Source organism: Bos taurus, chromosome 14 (genome assembly GCF_002263795.3).
Source record: "Bos taurus isolate L1 Dominette 01449 registration number 42190680 breed Hereford chromosome 14, ARS-UCD2.0, whole genome shotgun sequence".
NCBI lineage: Eukaryota > Metazoa > Chordata > Mammalia > Artiodactyla > Bovidae > Bos > Bos taurus.
The window spans coordinates 44,725,390-44,752,003 of NC_037341.1; the positions used below are offsets into that span (position 1 = coordinate 44,725,390).

Below are 26,614 nucleotides of genomic sequence, written 5' to 3' on the forward strand. Positions count from 1 at the left end.
AGAGTCTTCTCCAACACCACAGTTCAAAAGCATCAATTCTTTGGTGCTCACCTTTCTTTAAACAAAACCTTTTTTTCTTTCAAACAAAACCTGTGCTCACCAGGACCCAGGAGGAAGGAGCAGTGATCCAACAAGAGGCTGACCCAGACTTGCCTGTGAGTATCCAAGAGTCCCCACCAGAGATGTGGGTTGTCAGTGGCTTGCTGCAGGATCGAGGGCACTGAATGCAGCAGTGTGTGCATGAGACCTTTTGAAGGAGGTCACCATTATCTTCATTACCTCCACCATAATTTGGTCTCAGGCCAATCAACAGGGAGGGAACACAGCCCCACCCATTGACAGAAAATTGGATTAAAGATTTCCTGAGCATGGCCCAGCCCATCAGAACTAAACCCAGTTTCCCTCACAGTCAGTCTCTCCCATCAGGAAGCTTCCATAAACTTCTTATCCTTATCCATCAGAGAGCAGGACAGAATGAAAACCACAATTACAGAAAACTAATCAAACTGAACTCCAGTACTTTGGCCACCTCATGCGTAGAGTTGACTCATTGGAAAAGACGCTGATGCTGGGAGGGATTGGGGGCAGGAGGAGAAGGGGACGACAGGATAAAATGGCTAGATGGCATCACTGACTCGATGGATGTGAGTCTGAGTGAACTCCGGGAGTTGGTGATGGACAGGGAGGCCTGGCATGCTGCGATTCATGGGGTCGCAAAGAGTCAGACATGACTGAGCGACTGATCTGAATGAATCAAGCTGATCACATGGACCACAGCCCTGTCTAACTCAAAGAAACTATGAGCCATGCCGGGTAGGGTCACCCAAGATGGATGGGTCATGACAAAACATGGTCCACTGGAGAAGGGAATGGCAAACCACTTGAGTATTCTTGCTTTGCGAACCCCATGAACAGTATGAAAAGTACTCTATTGTACAGGCGTATTCAGCATGGCATCCAAAGCTGTTGGCATTTTTGCAAAGGTTCTCTCATATTAGTTGTCATAATATTTTTATTTAAACAGCCTTGGCAGTTTGGATCACAGTTTGAGAGTGCCTAAGAGTTTGAGACTGGGTTTGTTTGTACTCTCTCATATGTTCGTGTGCAGGTAACATTGTTCACCACACTTTCCTTGAAGACAAACAAAGGACAAGATATTTCAGTACTGCTGGTGAAACTGACATTTAGAAAAAGGCAAACTAATTGCTATGCATACATACATTCCTTAAAAATTCGGAAAAGAAATCTATAGACAACTATAAATCAAAACTATTTACGAAGTGATTTTGCCATGTATACATATATAAGATTTGGCACCAATAAAACAGAATATTTCACTTGTGATAAAGTAATATTCTACTTAAAGTAAGAGTATATATGTACATACACATATAAACCACAATTACATATGATATATATGACACAATGTGTAAATATATGCGTATATGCATATACAGATATATATACAGAAAAAGTTTATTTATATGAACTTGAAATCTTTATTAAAACATTTTCAAATGCCTACATTGAAGCATTTTTATAGATACTCTATATTTTTCAAATAATAATATACATCAATACAGTATTTCATGATTTTCAGAGCACTGATATACACATGATGGTATTTAATTCTATCCAAAATTTTTTTTCCTACATTTTGAAGGCAAGAAAACTGAATCTTGGAGAGGATGAATGGCTTTTCCAAAGTCACATAAGAACTGAACATAGAGATGGAAATCCATGTCTTCAGATTCTGAATCTAATATTTTTTCTAATGAACTATTTAAACCTATCTGTTTAGTGATTAAGGTCTTTATAGAAAGCAATAAAATCAATCATCCTTAGTCTTCCACTTCCTATTTTATAAGGGGATGTACTCCATTGTTGAAAAAAAATATCCTTACATTAAGAAATGAGGATAGATTTTTTATATTTCCTTTGAAAGAACTATTTTATACTGTGCCCAGAACTACCATTTTATTCATTTTAGTGGAGGTAGGGTTTGAGAAGAGGAGAATCATGAGCATGTTTCCCTCCATTCTGTACAAACGAAAAAGATGATTGGGGAAGCCATCCTGAGAGGCACAGGATAGACTAAAAAAATGTAGATGTTGGAATTAAGCCAACCTGGATTTTAACCCCAGCACCACCACATTTTCACAGCCAAATATCCTCAGGTAAGTCAGTGTCTGATTCTCAGTTTCCCCACCCATTAAATGGATTAAGTAATCTTATTTCACAGGAGTATTGTGAAGATTGGTTAAATAGTACATGAAAACATGGGGACATGGTAGCCATTAAGTGTTAGTTTTTACTTGTGTCAATTGATCTAGACATCAGCCAGACAGTACTTAAGCTTTGCCTCTCTCGTTTAAATTTCCTTTTCATGCTTTCACTTGGTGTTGATCTGGAAAACTGAGAAATTCACCCTGGTGTGGAGCAAAGGGTCAGCAACAATTCTCAATCCCTACTGAAATCTTTCTTGCACAAATACGTGCTTGTTTTGGCTTCCACACCAATCCAAATATGAGGCAAGACAATTTTATAAATTCTCTCTAGGTTTTTAGTTTCTCAATCCTTGCACATTTTCTAATCTTCATGATCATATATTTATCTGCCAATATCCCCCACTCCCATTCTTATAAAGCAAGAGGAAAAAGAAAAACTACATTCACTCCTATTGTTTTAGAACAAGTTGCGTGATTTTATATACAGTTATTGCGTGCATGCTCAATCGCTTCACTCATGTCCAACTCTTTGAGACTCTATGGACTGTAGTCCATCAGGCTCCTCTCTCCTTGGGATTCTCCAGGCAAGAATACTGGAGTGGGTTTCCATGCCCTCATCCAGGCAATTTTCTCAACCCAGGAATCAAACCTGCATATCCTGCATCTCCTGCATTACAGGTGGATTCTTTACCCACTGAGCCACCTGGGAAGCCCATATTTTGGTGTTGCTGCTGCTAAGTCGTTTCAGTCGTGTCCGACTCTGTGCGACCCCATAGATGGCAGCCCTCCAGGCTCCGCTGTCCCTGGGATTCTCCAGGCAAGAATACTGGAGTGGATTGCCATTTCCTTCTCCAATGCATGAAAGAGAAAAGTGAAAGTGAAGTCGCTCAGTTGTGTCTGACTCTTCGCGACCCCATGGACTGCAGCCTACCAGGCTCCTCCGTCCATGGATTTTCCAGGCAAGAGTACTGGAGTGGGGTGCCATTGCCTTCTCCAATATATAGGTGTTAGATAGAAAAAATGATAAACAGTTCACTCACCACGACCATTTTCTCATCCACCAGCTTCCTCCTTATGGTGATCTCTTTGCCATCCCAGTCCTGAACCTGAACCAAGGAGTCATCATCTAAGATTACCGTACTCTGAAACACAGACAAGACCAAATTCAGCTCAGACTGTGACATATGAACTCTAAAATTTTATCAGGAGACAAATTCTTTTCAGCTGTTGTGATATTCTCAGGTAGTTTTTGAATGGTGTTTACAATTCCATTTATTCTGAGACTTCATCAACAGTAAATTTGTTGGCTGATTCTTCTGGGGGAAAAGGTTTTAAAAGAGTAAAAACTAAATATTACCTTCAGGAGTAAGTAAAGTTTTTACAAAATATATTTATTGTACAGGCCAAGTATTATCTTTTTGTGTAAAGAATCACAAGTGAGTTTCAAGTTTAAAAACATATGTGAAGCTAATTCAAACTCCCAATGTAAGATCCCATTTCCTCTTCTTACTCCAACAATATAAAAATAATTATAGTGTTGTGGGAATATAAAATGGTGTGGCACGTATTACAGTGAAAAAATGATGGGATTTGTAGAGCTTCCAGTTGATGAACATATTATTTTTTTTTAATAAGTTTATCTATTTACTTCTTTATCTTTGGCTGTGCTGGGTCTTCACTGCTTTGCTCAGGCTTTTCTCTAGTTGCAACAAGCAGGGATTAGTCTCTAGTTGTGAGGTGAGGGCTTCTCACTGTGCCGGCTTCTCTTGTTGTGGAACACAAGCTCTAGAGTGTGTGGGCTCAGTAGTTGTGGTTGCTGGGCTCTAGGGCACAGGTGCAATAACTGTGGAGCACAGACTTAGCTGCTCCTCAGCATGTGGGATCTTCCTGGACCAGGGATTGAACTCATGTTCCCTACAATAGCAGGTGGATTCTTTACCACTGATCCACCGATCCACCAGGGAAGCCCTGATGAACATATTAGTGTGCTGGGAAGGTTGTGTACCTGGAGGGGTATGGAAACTTCAAACCATTTCCCACATACCTTGTCTTATGCATTTCTTCCCTTTTGTTGTTCCTGAGTTGTATGCTTTATAATAAAATGGCAATAGAGAGTAAAGCAATAATAATAATAGTAAAATAAATAATAAATAGAAATGATAGTAATTGTAACAACAACAGTAGCTAGCACTTTGGTAGCACTATTTATTGTGTGTGAGGCATTCTTCAAGAGTATTAACATATTCATGTAATTCTCACATCAACCTTACGACGTAAGTACTATAATTATTGGGCTTCCCAAGTGGCTCAGTGATAAAGAATCCACCTGCCAATGCAGGAGGCACAGGAGGTGCGGGTTCTATTCCTGAGTTGGGAAGATACCCCAGAGGAGGAAATGAGAACCCACTCCAGTGTTCTTGCCGAGATAATCCCATGGACAGAGGAACCTGGAGGGCTATAGTCCACTGGGTCACAAAGAGTTGGGCATGACTGAGTACACACACACTCTATAATTATCCCCTTTTGCAAATGAAATGGCTGAGTCACCATGAGTCTGTGACTTGCTCATAGTCACACGGTTGATTGAATGATTGGTGGCAGAGGTGGGATTTACACCCACACAATCCTGAGCCAGAGTTTGCAGCCTGCTCCTCAAAGTTTAGAGATAACCCTGTTAAACTCTATTGCAGTTCAGTTCAGTTGCTCAGTTGTGTCCAACTCTTTGCGACCCCATGGATAGCTTGCAGCATGCCAGCCTTCCCTGTCCATCACCAACTTCCAGAGCTTGCTCAAACTCATGTCCATTGAGTTGGTGATGCCATCCAACCATCTCATCCTCTGTCATCCCCTTCTCCTCCTGCCTTCAATCTTTCCCAGCATCAGGGTCTTTTCCAATGAGTCAGTTCTTCGTATCAGGTGGCCAAAGTATTGGTGCTTCGTCTTCAATATCAGTCCTTCCAGTGAATATTCAGGACTGATTTCCTTTAGCATTGACTGATTTGATCTCCTTGCTGTCCAAGACACTCTCAAGAGTCTTTTCCAAGACCACAGTTCAAAAGCATCCATTCTTTGACACCCAGCTTTCTTTATGGTCTGACTATCACAGCCATACATGGCTACTGGAAAAGCTTACACCTCAGAGTTTATGCATCCACTGAGCTGGGTTTTCTACCAGAATTATTTACAGTCTGTCCTGTGATAGAGATAATGATAGTTACCAAATTTCCTTTCTGCACTTCTATACTTTCCAGTCTTTTTGTTTTGGTAGTTTTTTTTTTTTTTAATTTAGTATAGACATCTTTATTAAACATTTTTGGTCAAAATTCTTCCATTTGATATTATACAGGAATGTGAAGTCTCATATTATTTAACAGAAATCTGATAATGTGGTATTCAGTTCCTTTTATTAGGACTTCACTATCCATATTGTTTAACAATCTATTGAGTGCTTTCATTCAAATGATACATATTTATTGAGCAAATATTAGTATTATGTAATATCACTAGGTTCTGTGAAACAGAACAGACAAGACATCCTTTCTTGGAAGAGCTTATATTCTAGTGTGGAGGAACAGTCAATAAACAAAAAATATAAATAAATTGTGTAATATAGGTAAATTGTATATTGAAGTTGAAGCCCATGAGTGAAAGTGTGTTTCAACTCCAGGTGTAGACAATAAAAAGCCTAGTGTCTCTTTCCCTATTTTGTTGACTTAGATCACAAACTTCAGATGGTCCAGCTACAGGTTAGTTGAATCTCCTTTAGCCTGGTCCCTGGAGAAATTAAGAGGGACAGATACTCTACGCCCCCATCTCCAGCCTCCTCCTCCACAAAGAAACTTCTCCAACTCCACCATAACACTGAATATGTACTATGAGTTAGAACTCCGATTGTGTAAGCACTGAGAGCTTGTGGATAATTTGTTACTGTGACATAACCTCACCCATACCTGCTAATGGGCTTCCCATGTGGCACAGTGGTAAAGAATCTGCCTGCTAATGCAAAAGACGCAAGAGACTTGGATTTGATGGATTTAATCTATGGGTCGGGAAGATCCCCTGAAGAAGGAAATGGCAACCCAATCCAGTATTCTTGCCTGGAGAATCCCATGAACACAGGAGCCTGGTGGGCTACAGTCCACGGAGTTGCAAAGAGTCAGACTTGACTGAGCATGCACACACATACACACGCATGCATGCCAACTAACACAAGTTTTTTATTCATTGTAAATCCATGTATGGAAAACTGCTACAAAATGGAAAGGCAGAGTTTTGTTTCTGAGGTCTAAAAATGATTCTGAAAGTGTTTTCTGTTCAATATTTGCGTAAGAATTGTTAAAAACACCATTTTCAGTTCTGGTCCCAGATACCACAGCCTCTGGTGATGGAATCTGGAAGTAGGCATTTTTTACTAACATGCCGTGAGATTTGTATGTATATTAAAATTTGAGTTCCTCAGACCAAGGCTTAAGACAAAAGTTTATCTAACACACTTTAGATATGTTCACCATAATTGCTTACTTACCTGGGAAGATTTCAAAATTAACATTCGTAATTAAATTTATCTGAAAATGTTGAAGGCCTCACCTTGGTTTTATGGCCACCTGGTGTGGTTTCCTCAAATTCTTCTCCCAGTTTAAAGGAGATGTCATTATTTTTAAAGATGCTTTTGGTTTTTATAGTGATCAGATCTTCCTTTGTCATGATGGTCACAGTGGGCTTTGCCAGACAGCCTAGTTTCCTGCTGGCTCTTCCTATTCCTGGAAAACAGATAAAAGGACACAGTGATTAAATCTGTTGTTGTCTCCCAAGACTCTCGTTAGCTGTATATGCTAATTAGGAGGTTTTAGAGCTAAACAGATTTGACTCTGCTTGAATTCAAACTTCTAAGCTAGTAGCACCACCATTATATGTTAAAATAGGGTATTTTTTACAGAAAAAAAAAAAAAAATCTATCTCCAGTTTTGATCTAACAGCTGTCATGTTTTCTGGTCCAGTAGCTATTAATCCTATTGTTTCATGGACCCTTCTGAAAATTTTCTTAAAGATATCAACCTTCTTCTTATTTTAAAAATGCACTCATTTACATAGAGACTAAACCCTTTGGCATGAATTCTTCCAGATCTTTATTCATTCTCTTACATTCTTTTATGTTCACATGTATAGGGTTTGTTTTTATCTATTATGTATTTTTACTGTTGTGAAATATACATAACATAAAATTTATCATTTTAACCATTTTAAATGGCAGTACATGTAAGTGCAATTTAAGTACAATTAAGTGTCAGTAAGTACATAAACAATGTTATGCAACCATCACCACTATATATAGAATTTTTAAAAATACAAATGTTTTGTTATAACGATTGTTATTCAACTTGATTTTCCCCTATATCTGTATGTTTTGGAGAGTTTCCATGTCAGTACATATAAGCACAGATTTTGTCATAGCTACATAATATTTCATAGTATGTGCATTCTGATATTTAGTTATTTATGCCCTATTGATGCCTAATTTAAGGATCTTGAAATAGGGAGAGTATCCTGGGTTATCCAGGTGGACCCCAAATATAGTCACAAATGTCCACATGAAATGTCGAAGAAATTTTCCTTATAAGAAGAGGAAGAGGGATATTAGACTCTAGGAGAAAATGTGACTTAGGAGCAAAGAGTGATGTGCCATGGCCACATGCTAAGGAATGCCAGCAGTCGTCAGAAGCTGGAACACAAGATCGATCCTCAAAAGGCACAGAGCAAATGTTTGCAAAATGAGCATTTTTCAAGATAATAATGAACGGATTTGTGGACACAGGTCGGGAAGGAGAGGGTGGGACAAACTGAGAGAGTAGCATTGATGTATATACAATCTCTCAGTCGTATCTGACTCTTTGCGACTCGATGGACTGTAGCCTGCTAGGCTCCTCTGTCCATGGGATTTCCAGGCAAAAATGGAGTGGATTGTCATGCCTTCTCCAGGGGATCTTTCTGACTCGAGGGTTGAACGTGTCTCTTGCATCTCCTGCATTGGCAGTCAGGTTCTCTACCAGTAGCACCACCTGGGAAGCCCAATATATACACTACCACGTGTAAAATAGATAGGTGGTGGGAAACTGCCATATAGCAAAGGAAGTTTACCTCAGCGCTCTGCGATGACCTAGAGGCGTGAGTTAGGGGAGGTGGGAGGGAGGCCCAAGATGGAGGGCATATATGGGTACATATAGCTGATTCACACTGTTGTACAGCAAAAACTAACACAAAGTTTATACTCCAATTAAAAGTAATACTCCAATTTTATATTGGAGTATATATACACCAATTAAAAATTAATTAATTTTTAAATGTGATTTTTTTGTTTTAAATCATTTATTGAAATCATTTACTATTTAGTATATGGCACATGTGCAAATCAAGGGTAAATTACGTGAGAGCAGGGATTATGTCAACTTCAACTAGTTTTGCACAGAACTGTATCTAGGTGCTAAATCAATATTTATTGTTTCTATGTGAAAAACTGAAGGAAGAGGTTCACACAGAGCAAGTTCTGTGCTGTCAAAGCTCCCACTTTTACTGGCTGTGATATGCAAGTAAATATGGCTCACCCAGTTCTTTCATATATTCTTCAAAATTTTCACAAGAAATGGATTTCCATGTTCCCTGGAACAGATCAACCATTCTGCCTAAGTTGACTTTAAGGAAAAATTGCATCATATAAATAAGTATGTTCCTTGAAATATGTTGGAACCTGTTTTCAATACAATTCTGGTTGATAGTGCAGAAGAGTCAGGGAAAAAAAAATAATAAGGTACTCTAATCTTTGTCATTGTCCCATCAAACCACCCAAAGCAGGAAAGCTCTCTCAAATGTAAGGAAGTCAAGATGAAAATGGAACATGGTACAGATTTTAGCAGGACTAGATGTAATTTTTCCAACTCTAATTTAGGGTCAAAACTAATGTTACAAATTCTTTTCTGTTTCCTTCCATAAGAACGCTACACACAGCAATGAGTGAAGCAAGTGCAAACTGAGACAGCTGTGTCTTATGTCTAAATTCCAGGTCTCTCTCTCTGTTTCTCTAGTCAAGGATGATCTAGAAAAAAAGCCAATGTCTTAGCTGTATAGAGAGCTTGTAATATTTTCATTTTTGATCAGTTCAGTTCAATTCAGTAGTTCAGTCATGCCCGACTCTTTGCGACCCCATGGACTACAGCTTGCCAGGCCTCCCTGTCCATCACCAACTCCCAGAGTTTACCCAGACTCGTGTCCATTGAGTCAGTGATGCCATCCAACCATCTCATCCTCTGTCGTCCCCTTCTCCTCCTGCCTTCAATCTTTCCCAGCATCAGGGACTTTTCAGATGAGTCAGCTCTTTGCATCAGGTGGCCAAAGTACTGGAGTTTCAGCATCAGCATCAGTCTTTCCAATGAACACTCAGGACTGGTCTCCTTTAGGATGGACTGGTTGGATCTCCTTGCAGTCCAAGGGACTCTCAAGAGTCTTCTCCAGCACCACAGTTCAAAAGCATCAGTTCTTCAGCGCTCAGCTTTCTTTATAGTCCAACTGTCACATCCATACATGACCACTGGAAAAACCATAGCCTTGACTAGATGGACCTTTGCTGGCAAAGTAATGTCTCTGCTTTTTAATATGCTGTCTAGGTTGGTCATAACTTTCCTTCCAAGGAGTACGTGTATTTTAATTTCATGGCTGCAATCACCATCTACAGTGATTTAGGAGCCCCCAAAAATAAAGTCAGCCACTGTTTCCACTGTTTCCCCATCTATTGATACTTTGAACTAAAAACCAGAGAGACTCCATAGATGGCATTTGAACCAAAATGTTAAGTTTAGTCAGTGCTAGAACAACCATTTTAAGTCATGTACATATTGAGCAAGAGAATGGAGCATAAAGAAAAGGAAGGAAATACAGCAACTATGATGAAATCTTTCCAGTGAATATTCCAGTTGATTTAGGGTTGACTTGTTTGATCTTGTTTTTATGCAAGGGACTCTCAAGAGTCTTCTCCAGCCCCACAATTTGAAAGCATCAGTTCTTCAGCATTCAGTCTTCTTTACAATCCAACTCTCACATCTGTGACTACTAGAATAACCATAGCTTTGACTACATGGATCTTTGTCAACAAAGTAATGCCTCTGCTTTTTAATACACTATTTAGGTTTGTCATAGCTTTTCATCCAAGGAGCAAGCATCTTTTAATTTCATGGCTGCAGTCACTGTCCTACTACCCTGAGTGTAATTAAACCACTGCTCATTCAACCCACATCCATACACTGAGCTGACCTCTCCACAACTCATGTCCAGGCTTCTTCTACTCCTTCGGCTGATCACTAGGACCCACCCATAGTCCTAGGAATGATCTGAGGGGGTGGGTACTCAAGCAGTGGGGACATGGTCTGGGCTACCTGCTCACAGTTACCTCACATCTCCTGGTCTTACCCAGCCTTGATCCCAGATGCACAACTTTGATTTTACTTGGGCCTGCTGCTGGGGCTGCCTGAGTTTATGACTCTGTGGGTCTGACAGAATCCAGCTCATAATGGACAGTTCCAGACACATGGTTACTTGGCATCCTCTAATCAAGAATTCCGTCTATGCTCAGTCCCTGTAACACAACAAGAACTCTTTGCAAAAAGCATATAAGTTCCCATTGCAGATGGCGTGGCCTTGTTCCCCAGTGTCGGAGGTCTGTGTTGTGTAGCTCCTACCCTGCTTTACCTATGTGTTATGCTGGGTCTTTTCCCAACACTAACACCTCCAACAGCATAGAGTTTACCAGATCATCTGACCCAAGTAGCAGAGCTACTTGTATTGCAGCCCTGACTTCCTGCTTCAGGCCTCACTCAGGGCAGAGATATTCACTTGTCACCCAGTATATGGGCTGGAACATGTTTATGGATGTGGAGTCTGTTTCCTTCTTTCAAGTAGAAAGGTAAGATGTAGCAAATTGTCTTAGAGATGTCTTCACCTTCCCTTGACCCACCCGGATCACTAAACACTTTATAACCCTAGAAGTTTCCTAGTTGTCACCCACTTTAACACTCATGCTTTGCCATGCCTGTGTCTTACCAGTGCCTCCAGCATGCGAGCCACTTCTTGCTCACCCTCCTGATCAATGCAATGTTGTGTAGGATGTCCAGACAACCCAGATCTTATCTGAATGTGTATTATGACAGAGAATAGAAGATAATGAAGCCTCAAACAGACCTGTACATGTATATAGTCATCCGTTTCATGTAAATGCAAGCAGTTTCTGATCTTTCCAGATTGGGAGAAAAAAAAGTGCCAAATCACATGGACACTGTGTACCTGAGGCCATATTCATCTGCTCTTGCAAAAGTAACACATAGCGCAGCAGCCGCAATCGGGGCTATTATTTGAGCTGGCTGTGGCCTACAGTCATTCTCTGATTCACTGGTTTCTACAGGGACCAGACTGGTGAATTAAATGGAGCTATGATATGAACCTCTGTCCCCTGCATTCTCAATATTGTTTAGAGTAGCATTAATTTCTACCATTCCTCTTCATCACCACTTCCAAATGCAGTATTGTTAGATTCACCATCTTCGCCAGGATTGACCAGGGGCTGGGATAGAGAGGAGAACGGAATGTAGAAGTACAGTTTCAAAAGATTCCATATCGCCTTCTCACTACGATAGCTCATTTGGTTGGAATGGGAAGAATTCAAGATGGAGGCTACTCCAATGGCCACCTATATCAGTCCCAGTTATATAGTCAAGGACAGGGGACGTCATCACTGGTTGGGTCCACAGACTTACTGGATACATTGAGAACCAGAATGTTGATTATTACCTGGCTCTAGTACATCTCCTCTCTAACATGCTGCTTTGGAACTCTGTGAGTCAATGTTAATTCAGATCCACTACCCTTATAATATTTGGATATCCCTCTTTTCCCAGAATTTATTTTCTCAGCTGAATTACAGTTTATCTCTTTTGAGGAAAATGGAGGAGGTAAATACACTGTATTTTCCCCATGGCATTTTAAGATTCTTCCTCTTGTGGACTTGGTAACCTCTTTAGCCACTGTTTTCCGGGTTTGAAAACTGCCTGAAGTTTGAGATCTGGGCAAAGGATCATGAATTTCTATTGGCATGATGACCCTTAGCCTGCTGCTCATACATTCTTGTCTTTTGATTGTATTGATTAAGCAGTATCCCCATTAGTTATTCATCTACTTTGCCTCTAGGGGTGCCATGTTCTATTAAGCATCTCCACAATTCCCTCCAGGTCAAGCCCTTTTAGCTACAACCCCCTGGCTTCTGGCAGGAAAGTGCTGCCACCCAGTCCCTATTGCTTCCCATTTCCCTATTGCTATCAATGAGCAAACTGACTGATTGATATGGAATTAATATGGATACACATATAGCTATAAATATCTTTTTCTCTTTTTAAAGAAAGGTATAATAACTATATTGATCCATACCAGAAGTACAGCTCTTTTTATTTTCCTGTAGAGAAGGAGAGATGAGAGCCCCACAATATAAGAGTTGCCAGTGCTTTGGTATATTGAACTTGAGTTATTTCAGCTAAGCAATTTGAAGTGCATTGGAGCTGGACAAGGCATTGTGCATACTCCGCAGAGACTGGCATGCTAGGAAAACTCAGGCTTCACTCATTTGCTATTCATTCAATAAATCTTTGTTGCTGTTGTTTCTTTTATTTAGTCACTAAGTCGTGTCTGACTCTGCAACCTGATGGACTGCAGCATGCCAGGCTCCTCTGTCCTTCACCATCTCCCAGAGTTTGCTCAAATGTATGTCCATTGAGTTGGTGATTCTATCTAATCATCTTATCCTCTGTCATCCCCTTCTCCTTTTGCCTTCAATCTTTCCCAGCATCAGGGTTTTTTTTTTTTCCCAATGAGGCACCTCTTCTCATCAAGTGGCCAAAGTATTGGAGCTTTTCAGTACCAGTCCTTGTAATGAATATTTGGGGTTGATTTCCTTTAGGATCAACTGGTTTGATTCCCTTGTTGTCCAAAAGACTCTCAAAATAAACTTTGAGTCCCTGTTAAATGAAAGACCCCAGTGCTGGGCATGAGGTGTATAATGATGAATGAAAGAGATGTGCAAAATGTTTCCAATATTATGAAAGAGAATATGAAATGATGCTAAATTCCTCAATGTTTCCATATGGAGATCTATCTGTACAATATAAGCAGGGAGAAACAATTCCTTTTTTAGAGCAAAGATTGGCAAGCTATGATCTACGTCCTAAATCCAGCTACCACCTATAGGTAAAGATTTATTAGAACACAGCCACACTTATTATCTGTGGCTGCTTTCAGGCTACAGTAGAAGAACAGGGTATTTGGGACAGACACCACATGGCTTGCAAAGCCTCAAATATTTACTGTCTGGCCCTTTACAGAAAAATGCTTGCCAATCCCCATTTTAGAGTCTTGTATGTATCTACGTGATAGTTGCTCAGTCGTGTCCAGCTTGTTGCAACGCCACGGACAGTAGCCCATCAGGCTCCTTTGTCCATGGAATTGTAGAATAATAGAGAGGGCTTTCATTTCCTCTTCCAGGGGATCTTCGCCACCAGGGATCTCCCGCATTGTAGGCGTATTCTTTACCATCTGAGTCACCAGGGAAGCCCTTTAGAATCTTAGATCTGACTTAAATTAATATTTAAAACTCGGGATCATAACAATTACTGTGTGTGTGGGCTTTCTTTGGGCTTTCCTTGTGGCTCAACTGGTAAAGAATCTGCCTGCTGTGCGGGAGACCTGGGGTCGATCCTTGGGTTGGAACGATCTACTGGAGAAGGAAACAGTTACCTACTCCAGTATTCTGGCCTGAAGAATTCAGACTATAGAGTCCATGGGGTCGCAAAGAGTTGGACATGACAGAGATTTTCACTTTTTAGAATCAAACCTCATATGCATCAGAGATGCTCAGAGGGCTCAAACAAAACTTTGTGCGCACCAGGACCAAGAGACCCAAAAAAGACTGAGCCAGAACTGTGTTTGAGTGTCTCCTGTGGAGGTACTGATCTGCAGTGGCCTGCAACTGGGGCAGAAGCTCTGAGTGCAGGAGACCTGGTCACATAGCCTGTGGCATAAGCCATCTTGGAGGAGGTCACCTTTAACCCCACCATAGAGCTGCTGAGCAGACGACCCACCCATAAACTTCAGAACAATTATACCAAAGAAATTCCTTCACTGTTTATAAAGTTCTAGGACCCACAACAGATTTCCCAACCTGGGGATTTGGCAAAGGGACTGAGAACCCCTGGGGAATTTGACTTTGGAGGCCAGTGGGATTTGATTACAGAACTTACACAGGACTGGGGAACCAGACTATTGGAGGGCACAAACAAAACCTGTGTGTACCAGGACCCAGGAGAAAGGAGCAGTAACTCCACAAGAGACTGACCTAGACTTGCCTGTGAGTGTCCAGGGGTGTTCGTCAGAGGTGTGGGTCAGCAGTGGCCTGATGCAGGGTCAGGGCACTGAGTACGGCAGTGCCTGCATCAGGCCTTTTGAAGGAGGTCCATTATTTTCATTACCTCCAGCACAGTTGGGGCTTCCCTGATAACTCAGTCGGTAAAGAATCTACCTGCAATGCAGGAGACCCCCGTTTGATTCCTGGGTCAGGAAGACCCACTGGAAAAGGTATAGACTATCCACTCCAGTATTATTGGGCTTCCATGGTGGCTCAGCTGGTAAAGAATTTGCCTGCAATGTGGGAGATCTGGGTTCAATCCCTGGGTTGGGCAGATCACCTGAAGAAGGGCAAAACTATTCACTCCAGTATTCTGGCATGGAGAATTCCATGGACTATATATAGTCCATGGGGTCACAAAGAACCAGACAGGACTGAGCGACTTTCACTCTCACTTTTCACTTTTGTTAGGTAGGTGGAATAGGCAAAAGGAGTCCAAAATAGCAGTGGCTAAAAGACAAGGAAGGTCAAAGGAAGGCCCGAGGACCAGAGTGAAGACTTCAGGCAGAACAAACAGCACTCCTGGCTAAGCCCAATTTTCATAGGGCAGGCCCAGGTGGAGGAAAAAATATATAAAAGGAGGAGCCAAAGTGCTTTCTGATGGACTCTCTTTCTCCTGTGTGTGTGCGCTCTCTCTCTCTCACTCACTCTCTCTCTCCTGCTATCTTCTAAATAAAATAGAGTTGTAACACTGATTCAGAAAACGAAGATCATGGCATCCGGTCCCATCACTTCATGGGAAATAGATGGGGAAACATTGGAAACAGTGTCAGACTTTATTTTTGGGGGCTCCAAAATCACTGCAGATGGTGACTGCAGCCATGAAATTAAAAGACGCTTACTCCTTGGAAGGAAAGTTATGTCCAACCTAGATAGCATATTCAAAAGCAGAGACATTACTTTGCCAATAAAGATCTGGCTAGTCAAGGCTATGGTTTTTCCAGTGGTCATGTATGGATGTGAGAGTTGGACTGTGAAAAAGGCTGAGCGCCAAAGAATTGATGCTTTTGAACTGTGGTGTTGGAGAAGACTCTTGAGAGTCCCCTGGACTGCAAGGAGATCCAACCAGTCCATCCTGAAGGAGATCAGCCCTGGGATTTCTTTGGAAGGAATGATGCTAAAGCTGAAACTCCAGTACTTTGGCCACCTCATGGGAAGAGTTGACTCATTGGAAAAGACTCTGATGCTGGGAGGGATTGGGGGCAGAAGGAGAAGGGGACGACAGAGGATGAGATGGCTGGATGGCATCACTGACTCAATGGACGTTAAGTCTGAGTGAACTCTGGGAGTTGGTGATGGACAGGGAGGCCTGGCGTGCTGCGATTCATGGGGTCGCAAAGAGTCAGACACAACTGAGCGACTGAACTGAACTGAACTGACTGAACACTGATTTGCTCAAGAACTATAACACGGTTTGTCCAAGACCCGAGAGCTGTGACACGCTGAGGGCTTTAATGTCCGTCACTCCAAATCTTTGTTGTGATGAGACAAAGAACCAAGGAACATACACTCGCATGACATCTATGGTGCTGTGACTCGGATTTAACCTGGCTGAAACAACCTCCGCACGGAAGAGGCCAAGCACAGCAGGAGCCCAACTCAGTGAAGCTCCCGTGCTAGAAGCAGAAGGCAAAGAAACCCAACGCAGGGGAAGGCCCATCATGCTGGAAAACGGGACAGCGAAAAATGAACTCAGCAGAAAGCTCATGTGGCCCAGTCTCAGATTCCAGAAGACCTCCGGTTAAGGTAAGAGGTCCTCGCTCCTATGGCTGGAGGGACCTTTACAATCTCTCGTTTCTTGTTTCCTCGAACCTCCCGCGAACAGGCGGGTGGCAGGGGCACAACTGAGGGACTCTGGAGAGGCTACTCCTCAGCATGTCCCAGAGGCGCTATCTGCTGAGCCCCAGTAGCTGTTACACAAGCCAGTGGGAGTTCTTCTGTCCTTTCTCTTCTCTGTGCCAAAGATCAGACCAATGAAACTGTGAGCACCGGTCAGATATTTAGCAAATTTTCTGGCGGGCTATGAAGGTGATTCCTTGGCACGTTTTCCCCACTGCTTTTCCCTCCTGTCCTTCAACTCTCTCCCGGGACTCAAGCCCCGCCAAAACTAATGAAACTCAGGCTCTGATGTCTCATTGCAAAAATTCACTGAGAGACAAAGCGATAAGAGGTGGATTTGTTAGGATCCAGAGAGAAGCCACTCGTCAGGGTGTGCTGGGGCCATGGTATTAGGCCCGGATAGGTTTTATGAGGGGGTGGAATTCATATGCTAATGAGTGAGAGGATCATCCCAGCCATTGGGGAACCACCCACTCCTCCCTCTTCTGACCTTGTGCCTTGGAGCTGTCCTGCCACCTCTGGGTGTGTCTGTTGGCTTATAGACTGGGGATTAAGGTTTACTTGAATCATCTTGGACCCAACTGATTTTAATTGGTTTACATTATACCATTGTGCTATGTCATTCTTTCAAAGGTTGTGCTCTGCCCCCTTCCCTCCTGTTTCATGCTCTTTTCCTGAGCCCCATCCAGACCCACAATTGCCTGTACAATCTTCTGGAGAGACAACCAGAAAATAGCTGGCCTTGGGAGGGAAATACTCTATAATATCCAACCCCCTAATCCTACCCAATACTGGTCACACTAGAGATCTTGGGGATGCCCAAACTCCAGTCTGGGGAGTCCCAGGAGGTCATCACGCCTTGACCTGCCTAGGGATTGGTCTTCAAAAGGTTGTCACACCTCAACCTGCTCGGGGATCCTCTAGTCCCAGGGGTCCCAGGAGGTCGTCACGCCTCTACCTGCCCAGGGACCCAATTCTTGGGAGGCCGTCATGCCTCGACCTGCCCGGGGATTCGATCTCTAGGAAGCTGTCATGCCTCAGGCTGCCTGTGGATCTGCACCCTGACCCAGGGACGCCTGGCTCTCAGGTTGCAACAGTACTAGGTAGGATGAACTTACATCATATCTATTCCCGTCCACAGTGGGCAAACTAGCAATGAGTTACAAACCTTTTAATTATACCCAGCACTGGTCACACTGGAGATCTTAGGGATGCCCAAACTCCAGTCCCAGGGGTCCCAGGAGGTCGTCACACCTCAACCTGCCCAGGGACCCAATTCTCAGGAGGCCGTCATGCTTTGACCTGCCTGGGGATCTGCACCCTGACCTGGGGACGCCTGGCTCTCAGGTTGCAACAGTTCTGGGTAGGATAAGCTTCAGAAAGAATCACCCCTAAGGAAGTCCACCCATGGAAACATAAAGAAGCCTATTATTTGTGGGACTGTGCCCAGTCTCAGCAATAACTCAGGAGCCCAATGAGAACCCCATTGCCTTTCTGGAGAGGCTAAAAGAAGCATTCCAAAAGTTTACCAACCTGGACTTAGACTCTTATGAGGGATGGGTGATTTTAAAGGACAAATTCCTGTCCCAATGTGCATCAGATATCAGAATTAAGTTACAGCAGCTACAACAGCAGGACCCTGCTGCCTCTTTAGATGAAATGGTCCAGACAGCCACCAATACCTTTTATAACAGAGAACAGGAGAAGGAGGCCAAGGCCCAGGAGAAGGTGAGAAAGAAAGAGACAAGGCATGCCCAGATGCTGGCCGCCCTCCAGAGAAGCCCTATGGCAAACCCCAAGTCCTTGAAGGACAAGGCACCAGACAAATGCCTGATCTGTAAACAGGCGGGGCATTGGGCCAAAGAGAGTCCAAACCGTGACAAGTCTCCTAGAACGGCTTGCCACAAATGCCATCAACTGGGACATTGGGCGGCACTCTGCCCTTGGGACCCAAGAGCCTCAAGGTCAAGCGCCAAGCCTATCCTCACAATGGTTCAAGAGGACTGAAGCGGCCCGCTCCAGCCAGCCCTCCTGTCATGGATAACCATCACGGGGCTGGAGCCAAGGGTGCAACTGGATGTGGCAGGTAGGTCCAAGAATTTCTTGGTTGACACAGGGGCTACCTACTCTGTCTTAATCTCCTAGTCCAGAGCCTTCTCCTCCCAAACCTGTACCATTTTGGGTGCTACAGGAAAAGCAACTACTAAAAGATTCACCCGAGCACTTCTTTGTTGCTGGGATGGACAAATATTTTCCCACCAGTTTCTGGTCGTCCCTGAGTGTCCTACTCCCTTATTGGGGAGAGATATACTCACTAAACTGGGGACCACCCTTGTGATGGGAAGTTTTTCAGCCCCTAGAGCTCTACAGCTCCTGATTACTACTGAAGAACCCATTACACCTTCAATAGAGAAGGACCAAAAACTGTGGGAAGACAAAATTAACCCCCAGGTGTGGGACCAGGGGATCCCTGGATGAGCCCACCAAGCTGAACCGGTCATCATTGTCCTCCGAGATCCCACTCGGTTTCCTAACCGGAAACAATACCCTCTCAAAAGAGAGGCTCGGGAGGGACTACAGCCTTTAATAAATAAATTCCTTGCTTGTGGACTATTGGTCCCCACCAGTTCGCCATGTAACACCCTAATCCTCTCTGTAAAGAAAAAAGACGGAACCTGGTGAATGGTTCAAGATCTCTAGATCATAAATGAAGCTGTAGTCCCCCTCCATCCCACAGTACCCAATCCCTATGTAATCTTGGGAGAAATCCCACCCAGTGCCAAGTGGTTTACGTCTTGGATCTCAAAGATGCATTTTTTTGCATACCACTGGCTAAAGAATCCCAATACCTTTTTGCCTTTGAGTGGGAGGCCCCAGGAGAAAAACACCAACAGATGACTTGGACAGTATTATCTCAGGGGTTCAGAGATAGCCCCCACCTGTTTGGACAGGCCCTTAGCCAGGATCTCCTAGATCTGGACCTGGGACCTAATGGGAAAATATTACAATATGTAGATGACCTACTAACCTGCTCTCCAGATGAGATAAGTGCCCAACAACATGCAATTCAGGTTCTAAACTTCTTGGCAGAAAGGGGATATAAAGTCTCCAGTGCTAAGGCTTAGATGGTTGAGACAAAGGTCACTTACCTGGGAGTTCAAATTACACATGGGTCCAGGAGGCTGTCCTCTGATCAGGTACAAGGAATTCTCCAGTTGCCCTCCCCCACAACTCAAAAACAATTGCGAGCTTTCCTGGGGCTAACTGGTTATTGTAGAATCTGGATACCCAGTTATGGTCTAATTGCCCAGCCTTTATATGAAAGCTTAAAGGGACGAGATGATTCAATCCCACTGATGTGGGGAACTCCTCAAAAGAAGGAAGAGGCTACACTAAAACAGGCCTTAACTCAGGCACCTGCCTTGAGGTTGCCAGACCCATAAAAAGCATTCCAACTTTATGTCCATGAAAGAGAGGGAATAGCCTTGGGAGTGTTAACTCAAAGGTTGGGATCTGAGCCCTAGCCTGTAGCTTACTTATCCAAGAGGCTCGATCCAACTACCCAAGGTTGGCCCCCCTGCCTTTGAAATCTTGCAGCTATTGCAGTCATGATAGAAGATGCTTTAAAACTCTCCTTTGGAAGCAAACTATTTTTACCAGCCACCAAGTAAAACAACTCCTAAATGGGAGAGGCCATTTATGGATGTCTGATCAAAGAATCCTCAGACATCAAGTAATGCTGATGGAAAATCCAGGCCTCACTATATCCCCTTGTGAGGTTCTTAACCCAGCCACCCTCCTACCTACCCCCGAGGGCTCTCTCCCCTTTCACTCTTGTCTAGAATCCTTGGACCACTGGACAAAACCCCGAGAGGGATTGTCAGAAGATCCTCTGACCAATCCTGAGGAAATCTGGTACACTGATGGAAGCAGCTTTGCCTTGGATGGAAAAAGAAGAGCCGGGTATGCAGTAGTCTCCAATTTTGAGACCATAGAGGCTAAGCCTCTGCCACCAGGTGCTTCAGCCCAATTAGCTGAGCTCATAGCCCTGACTCGAGCTGTAGAGCTGGGAAAAGGAAAAAGAATAGCCATTTACACTGACTCCAAGTATGCCTTTCTGGTGCTACATGCACATGTGGCTGTTTGGAAAGAAAGGGGCCACTTGACCACCCGAGGGTCCCCAGTCAAATACGGTGATCAGATTCTTTGACTCTTGGAGGCAGTCCATCTGCCTACTGAGGTTTCAGTCTCCCACTGTAAAGGACACCAAAAAGGGAACACGGAAGTGGCACAAGGGAACCAAGCAGCTGATCAGGCAGCTAAGAGAGCAGCATTACAGAACCATAACATAATAGGGATTGCCACCTTAGTTCCACAGACTAATTTGCCAGAAACTCCTTCATATACTGAAGGTGAGACTCTTAAAGCTAAGAGTGAGGGTTTTCAAGAAGATCATATGGGGTGGTTCCAAAGGGAGGGGCTCCTTTTTCTGCCTGGGAACCTCCAATGGAAGCTGGTTAACTCCTTACGTGCCACTACTCATTTAGGAGAAAAGGCCCTCCAAAGATTACTAGAAAGGTCCTTCAGAGGAACAGGCTTCCAAACAACTATAAGACAGGTGGTCTCCTCTTGTCCCACTTGCCAATGAAACAACCCCCAAGGAGCTCGAAGACCCCAGCTGGCCCAGCCCGTCCAACGGCGTGGAGCCTACCCAGGAGAGGACTGGCAGATGGACTTCACCCAGATGCCAGTTTCTCATGGGTATAAATACTTATTAGTTATGATAGATACATTCACAGGATGGATTGAAGGCTTTCCCACCTGGACTGAGAAGGCTGAGGAGGTGGTAAAAAAACTGCTCCATGAAATCATTCCAAGATTTGGTCTGGCCAGGTCATTACAAAGTGACAATGGGACATCATTTACTTCTAAGGTCACCCAAGGGGTCCCGAAAGCACTGGGCATTACTTATTATCTCCATTGTGCCTGGAGGCCTCAATCTTCAGGAAAAGTAGAAAGAGCCAATCAATTATTAAAATCAGCAATAAAAAGATAACCCAGGAGACCTCCCTGGGATGGAAGGAGGCTTTACCAAGAGCTCTCCTCCGCACCTGCATTGCCCCTAAGGAACAGGTTGGTCTTAGTCCTTATGAGATGCTATATGGGAGACCTTTTGTTTATGTCAATGACCTCTTCCTAGATCCAGAGGTTCAGACCCTCCAGTCTTATACCATGGCCATTGGGCAATTCCAAAGGATATATGCTTGTGGGGTATGAACCAGGACCCAAAAGATTCTAAAGAGTCATCACGATATGCTCCAGGGACTCAAGTCCTAATTAAAGTCTGGAAAAATGGGTCCCCAAAGGCTCAACTCCAGCCCACATGGAAGGGCCCCTACCCTGTAATACTTTCTACCCCCAGAGCAGTCAAGGTACCAGGACATGACTCCTGGATTCACTACTCACGAGTCAAGCTGTGGAAGAAAACAGAAGAGGACACTCGATATACCTGTGAGCCCCTGGGAGATCTCAGATACCTATTCAGAACTACCAATGAGTGCCATTCTAATGAACACCCCCAAAATCTGGTTTCTGGGGATAAGATTTCTCAGGATAACTCTAAGGAGCCAACACAGCTTGACAGAGACTGTACTCCAAGACAGACAGGAAATAGATCTTCTGATCCCTGAACAAGGAGGGACTTGAGCCATCCTGGCCATGTGAATTTAAAATTGACCAATGTCCCTTTTAGTCCTTGTTATGCTACATTGATGATGCTTATGATTATTCCATGTACTGTCAATTATCTAATCTGTTTTGTCTCTGCCCAGGTCAACCAGCTACAACATGCAGTGCCAGTTCAACAAAGATATAAAACTACAGCCGACCAAGGAAATTGTCACACACCCTTGGACACCACTATAAGGACTCTGAGGATTGAGACTAGCAAAAGGGGGAGGCCCAATACCCCTCGCCATCCCAGTTCAGCAGGAAGTAGCCAGAAAGACCTCGACGCCCCTATTCCCAAAGAATTGGGCCTCCCATCTCTTGAGGGGGGAATGTTAGGTAGGTAGAATAGGGAAAAGGAGTCCAAAATGGCGGTGGCTAAAAGACAAGAAGGTCAAAGGAAGGCCCGAGGACCAGAGTGAAGACTTCAGGCAGAACAAACAACACTCCTGGCTAAGCCCAATTTGCATAGGGCAGGCCCAGGTGGAGGAAAAAACATACAAAAGGAGGAGCCAAAGTGCTTTCTGACGGACTCTCTCTCTCCCATGTGCGTGCACTCTCTCTCTCTTTCTCACTCACTCTCTCTCTCCTGCTATCTTCTAAATAAAATAGAGCTGTAACACTGATTTGCCTAAGAGCTATAACACGGTTTGTCCAAGACCTGAGAGCTGTGACACACTGAGGGCTTTAATGTCTGTCGCTCCAAATCTTTGTTGTGATGAGACAAAGAATCGAGGAACATACACTCGCATGACACTAATCAAACTGACCACATGGACCACAGCTTTGTCTAACTCAATGAAACTATGAGCCATGCCATGTAGGGTCACCTAAGATGGATGGGTCATGGTGGAGAGTTCTGACAAAACGTGGTCCACTGGAGAAGGGAATGGCAAACCACTAAAGTATTCTTGCCTGGAGAACCCCATGAACAGTATGAAAAGGCAAAATATATGACATTGAAAAATGAACTCCCCAGGTAGGTATGTACCCAATATGCTACTGGAGAAGAGTGGAAAAATAACTCCAGAAAGAATGAAGAGATGGAGCCAAAGTGAAAACAACACCCCATCATGGATGTGACTGGTGATGGAAGTAAAGTTCAATGCTTAAAGAGCAATATTGCATAGGAACCTGGAATGTTAGGTCCATGAATCAAGGTAAATTAGAAGTGATTAAACAGGAGATGGAAAGAGTGAACATCGACATTCTAGGAATCAGCGAACTAAAATGGACTGAATGGGTGAATTTAATTAAGATGACCATTATATCTACTATTGTGGGCAAGAATCCCTTAGAAGAAATGGAGCAGCCCTCATAGACAACAAAAGAGTCTGAAATGCATTACTTGGGTGCAGTTTCAAAAATGATCTCTGTTCATTTTCAAGGCAAGCCATTCAATATCACAGTAATCCAAGTCTATACCCAACTAGTAATGCTGAAGAAGCTGAAGTTGAATTGTTCTATGAAGACCCACAAGAGTTCTTAGAACTAACACCCAAAAAAGATGTCCTTTTCATTATAGGAGACTGGAATGCAAAAGTAGGAAGTCAAGAGATACCTGGAGTAACAGGCAAATTTGGCCTTGGAGTGCAGAATGAAGCAAGGCAAAGGCTAACAGAGTTTTGCCAAGAGAACGCACTGGTCATAGCAAACACCCTCTTCCAACAACACAAGAGAAGACTCTACACATGGACATCACCAGATGGTCAACACCGAAATCAGATTGATTATATTCTTTGCAGCCAAAATGGAGAAGCTCTATACAGTCAGCAAAAACAAGACCGGGAGCTGACTGTGGCTCAGATCATGAACTCCTTATTGCCGAATTCAGACTTAAATTGAAGAAAGTAGGGAAAACCACTAGACCATTCAGGTATGACCTAATCAAATCCTTTATGATTATACAGTGGAAGTGACAAATAGATTCAAGGGATTAGATCTGATAGACAGAGTACCTAAAGAACTATGGACAGAGGTTCATGACATTGTACAGGAGGCAGTGATCAAGATCATTCCCAAGAAAAAGAAATGCAAAAAAGCAAAATGGCTGTCTGAGGAGGCCTTACAAACAGCTGTGAAAAGAAGAGAAGTGAAAAGCAAAGGAGAAAAGGAAAGATATACCCATTTGAATGCAGAGTTCCAAAGATTAGCAAGGAGAGATAAGAAAATCTTCCTCAGTGATCAATGCAAAGAAATAGAGGAAAACAATAGAATGGGAAAGACTAGAGATCTCTTCAAGAAATTAGAGATACCAAGGGAACATATCTTGCAAAGATGGGTGTAATAAAGGACAGAAATGGTATAGATCTAACAGAAGGAGAAGATATTAAGAAGAGGTGGAAAGAATACACAGACTTGTACAAAAAAGATCTTCATGACCCAGATAACCACGATGGTGTGATCACTCACCTATAGCCAGACTACCTGGAATGTGAAGTCAAGTGGGCCTTAGGAAGCATCACTACAAATACAGCTAGTGGAGGTGATGGAATTCCAGTTGAGCTATTTCAAATCCTGAAAGATGATGCTGTGAAAGTGCTTCACTCAATATACCAGCCAATTTGGAAAACTCAGCAGTGGCCACAGGACTGGAAAAAGTCCGTTTTCATTCCAATCCCAAAGAAAGGCAATGCCAAAGAATGCTCAAACTACCGCACAGTTGCACTCATCTCACACGTTAGCAAAGTAATGCTCAAAATTCTCCAAGCCAGGCTTCAGCAATATGTGAACCATAAACTTCCAGATGTTCAAGCTGGCTTTAGAAAAGGCAGAGGAACCAGAGATCAAATTGCCAACATCAGTTGGATCATCAAAAAGCAAGAGAGTTCCAGAAAATATCTATTTCTGTTTTATTGACGATGTGAAAGCCTTTGGCTGTTTTTATCACAACAAACTGTGGGAAATTCTTCAAGAGATGGGAACACCAGACCATTGTATGTACCTCCTGAGAAATCTGTATGCAGGTCAAGAAGGAATAGTTAGAACCAGACAGGGAACAAGAGACTGGTTCTAACTTGGGAAAGGAATATGTCAAGGCTGTATATTGTCATCCTGCTTATTTAACTTATATGCAGAGTATGTCATGTGAAATCCCAGGCTGGATGAAACAAGCTGGAATCAGCATTGCCAGGAGAAATATCAATAACCTCAGATATGCAGATGATACCACCCTTATGGCAGAAAGTGAAGAAGAACTAAAGAGCCTCTTGATGAAAGTGAAAGAGGAGAGTGAAAAAGTGGGCTTAAAACTCAACATTCAAAAATGAAGATCATGGTGTCTGGTCCCATCACTTCATGGCAAATAGATAGTGGAACAATGGAAACTGTGAAACACTATTTTGGGGGGCTGAAAAATCACTACAGATGGTGATTGCAGCCATGAAATTAAAAGATGCTACTCCTTGGCAGAGAAACTATGACCAACCTAGACAGCATATTAAAAAGCAGAGACATTAGTTTGCCAACAAAGGTCCATTTAGTCAAAGCTATGCTTTTTCCAATAGTCATGTATGGATGTGAAGGTTGGACTATAAAGAAAGCTGAGTACCGAAGCATTGATACTTTTGAACTGTGGTATTGGAGAAGACTCTTGAGAGTCCCTTGGACTGCAAGGAGATCCAACCAGTCAATCCTAAAACAAATCAGTAGTGAATATTCATTGGAAGGACAGATGCTGAAGTTGAAACTCCAATACTTTGGCCACCTGATGTGAAGACTGACTCCTTAGAAAAGAGCCTGATGCTGGGAAAGATTGAAGGCAGGAGAAGAAAGGAATAAAGGATGAGATGTTTGAATGGCATCATCAACTCAATGGACATGAGTTTGAGCAAGCTCAGGGAGTTGGTGATGGACAGGGAAGCCTGGCATGCTACAGTCCATGGGGTCTCAAAGAGTCAGTTGCAACTGAGCTACTGAACTGACTGAAGATTTCATTGCTTGAGATACAAGAATAGTGGATAATATTTGCCTTCCACAGCCTTTTCATCAAGAAAACACATTTTTATAACTATGTCACAGATAAGGCCAATAGACAATTTAATATAAGAATTCAAGCTCTGGCATTTTACAAAAGTCATGTGACACAGAGATGGTTATCAGTAAATACAAATAAAATATTTTAAAAATTGCTTTGAATGGTATGGGACAGAAGGACACACGTATTTAAAATTCTTTGATTAGGAAAAAATAACAGTATAAAAAACTCCTGCTGTCTGCCTCCCCAAGTCTAACCTGAAGTAACTAAGGTTTTGTTAAATTTGAAAGCTTTCTGCAGAAATAACCCTGAATACCCCACCCTTTTAGTGACCTTAGTAATGTTGAGACTTCAGAT

The 26,614-nt window shown here is 43.0% G+C and overlaps 1 protein-coding gene and 1 long non-coding RNA gene across 6 annotated transcripts; one reads left to right on the forward strand and one right to left on the reverse strand.

Moving 5' to 3' along the window:
* Nucleotides 1-994: 994 nt before the first annotated feature.
* FABP12 (fatty acid binding protein 12) lies at nucleotides 995-10,759 on the reverse strand. 4 transcript variants are annotated; one of them, XM_015474487.3, is made up of 5 exons: nucleotides 10,683-10,759; nucleotides 8,828-8,914; nucleotides 6,816-6,988; nucleotides 3,269-3,370; nucleotides 995-1,131 (listed from the first exon to the last, which is right to left on the reverse strand). In XM_015474487.3, exons 2-5 carry the CDS (start codon nucleotides 8,898-8,900, stop codon nucleotides 1,057-1,059), a joined length of 423 nt encoding a protein of 140 aa, XP_015329973.1. In that variant the 5' UTR covers nucleotides 8,901-8,914; nucleotides 10,683-10,759; the 3' UTR covers nucleotides 995-1,056. The 4 variants fall into 4 exon arrangements, with proteins under 4 accessions (XP_015329973.1, XP_059730441.1, XP_059730440.1 ...); XM_059874458.1 differs by having other exon boundaries at nucleotides 8,828-8,882; nucleotides 10,663-10,748; XM_059874457.1 differs by having other exon boundaries at nucleotides 10,663-10,746.
* A 72-nt stretch (nucleotides 10,760-10,831) lies between these two features.
* LOC132342209 (uncharacterized) lies at nucleotides 10,832-22,907 on the forward strand. Of its 2 annotated transcripts, XR_009490512.1 has the most exons (3): nucleotides 10,832-11,175; nucleotides 15,127-20,517; nucleotides 22,386-22,907. It is a non-coding gene; the product is annotated as an uncharacterized lncRNA (long non-coding RNA). The 2 variants fall into 2 exon arrangements; XR_009490513.1 differs by having other exon boundaries at nucleotides 15,127-22,907.
* The last annotated feature ends 3,707 nt before the right edge of the window (nucleotides 22,908-26,614 follow it).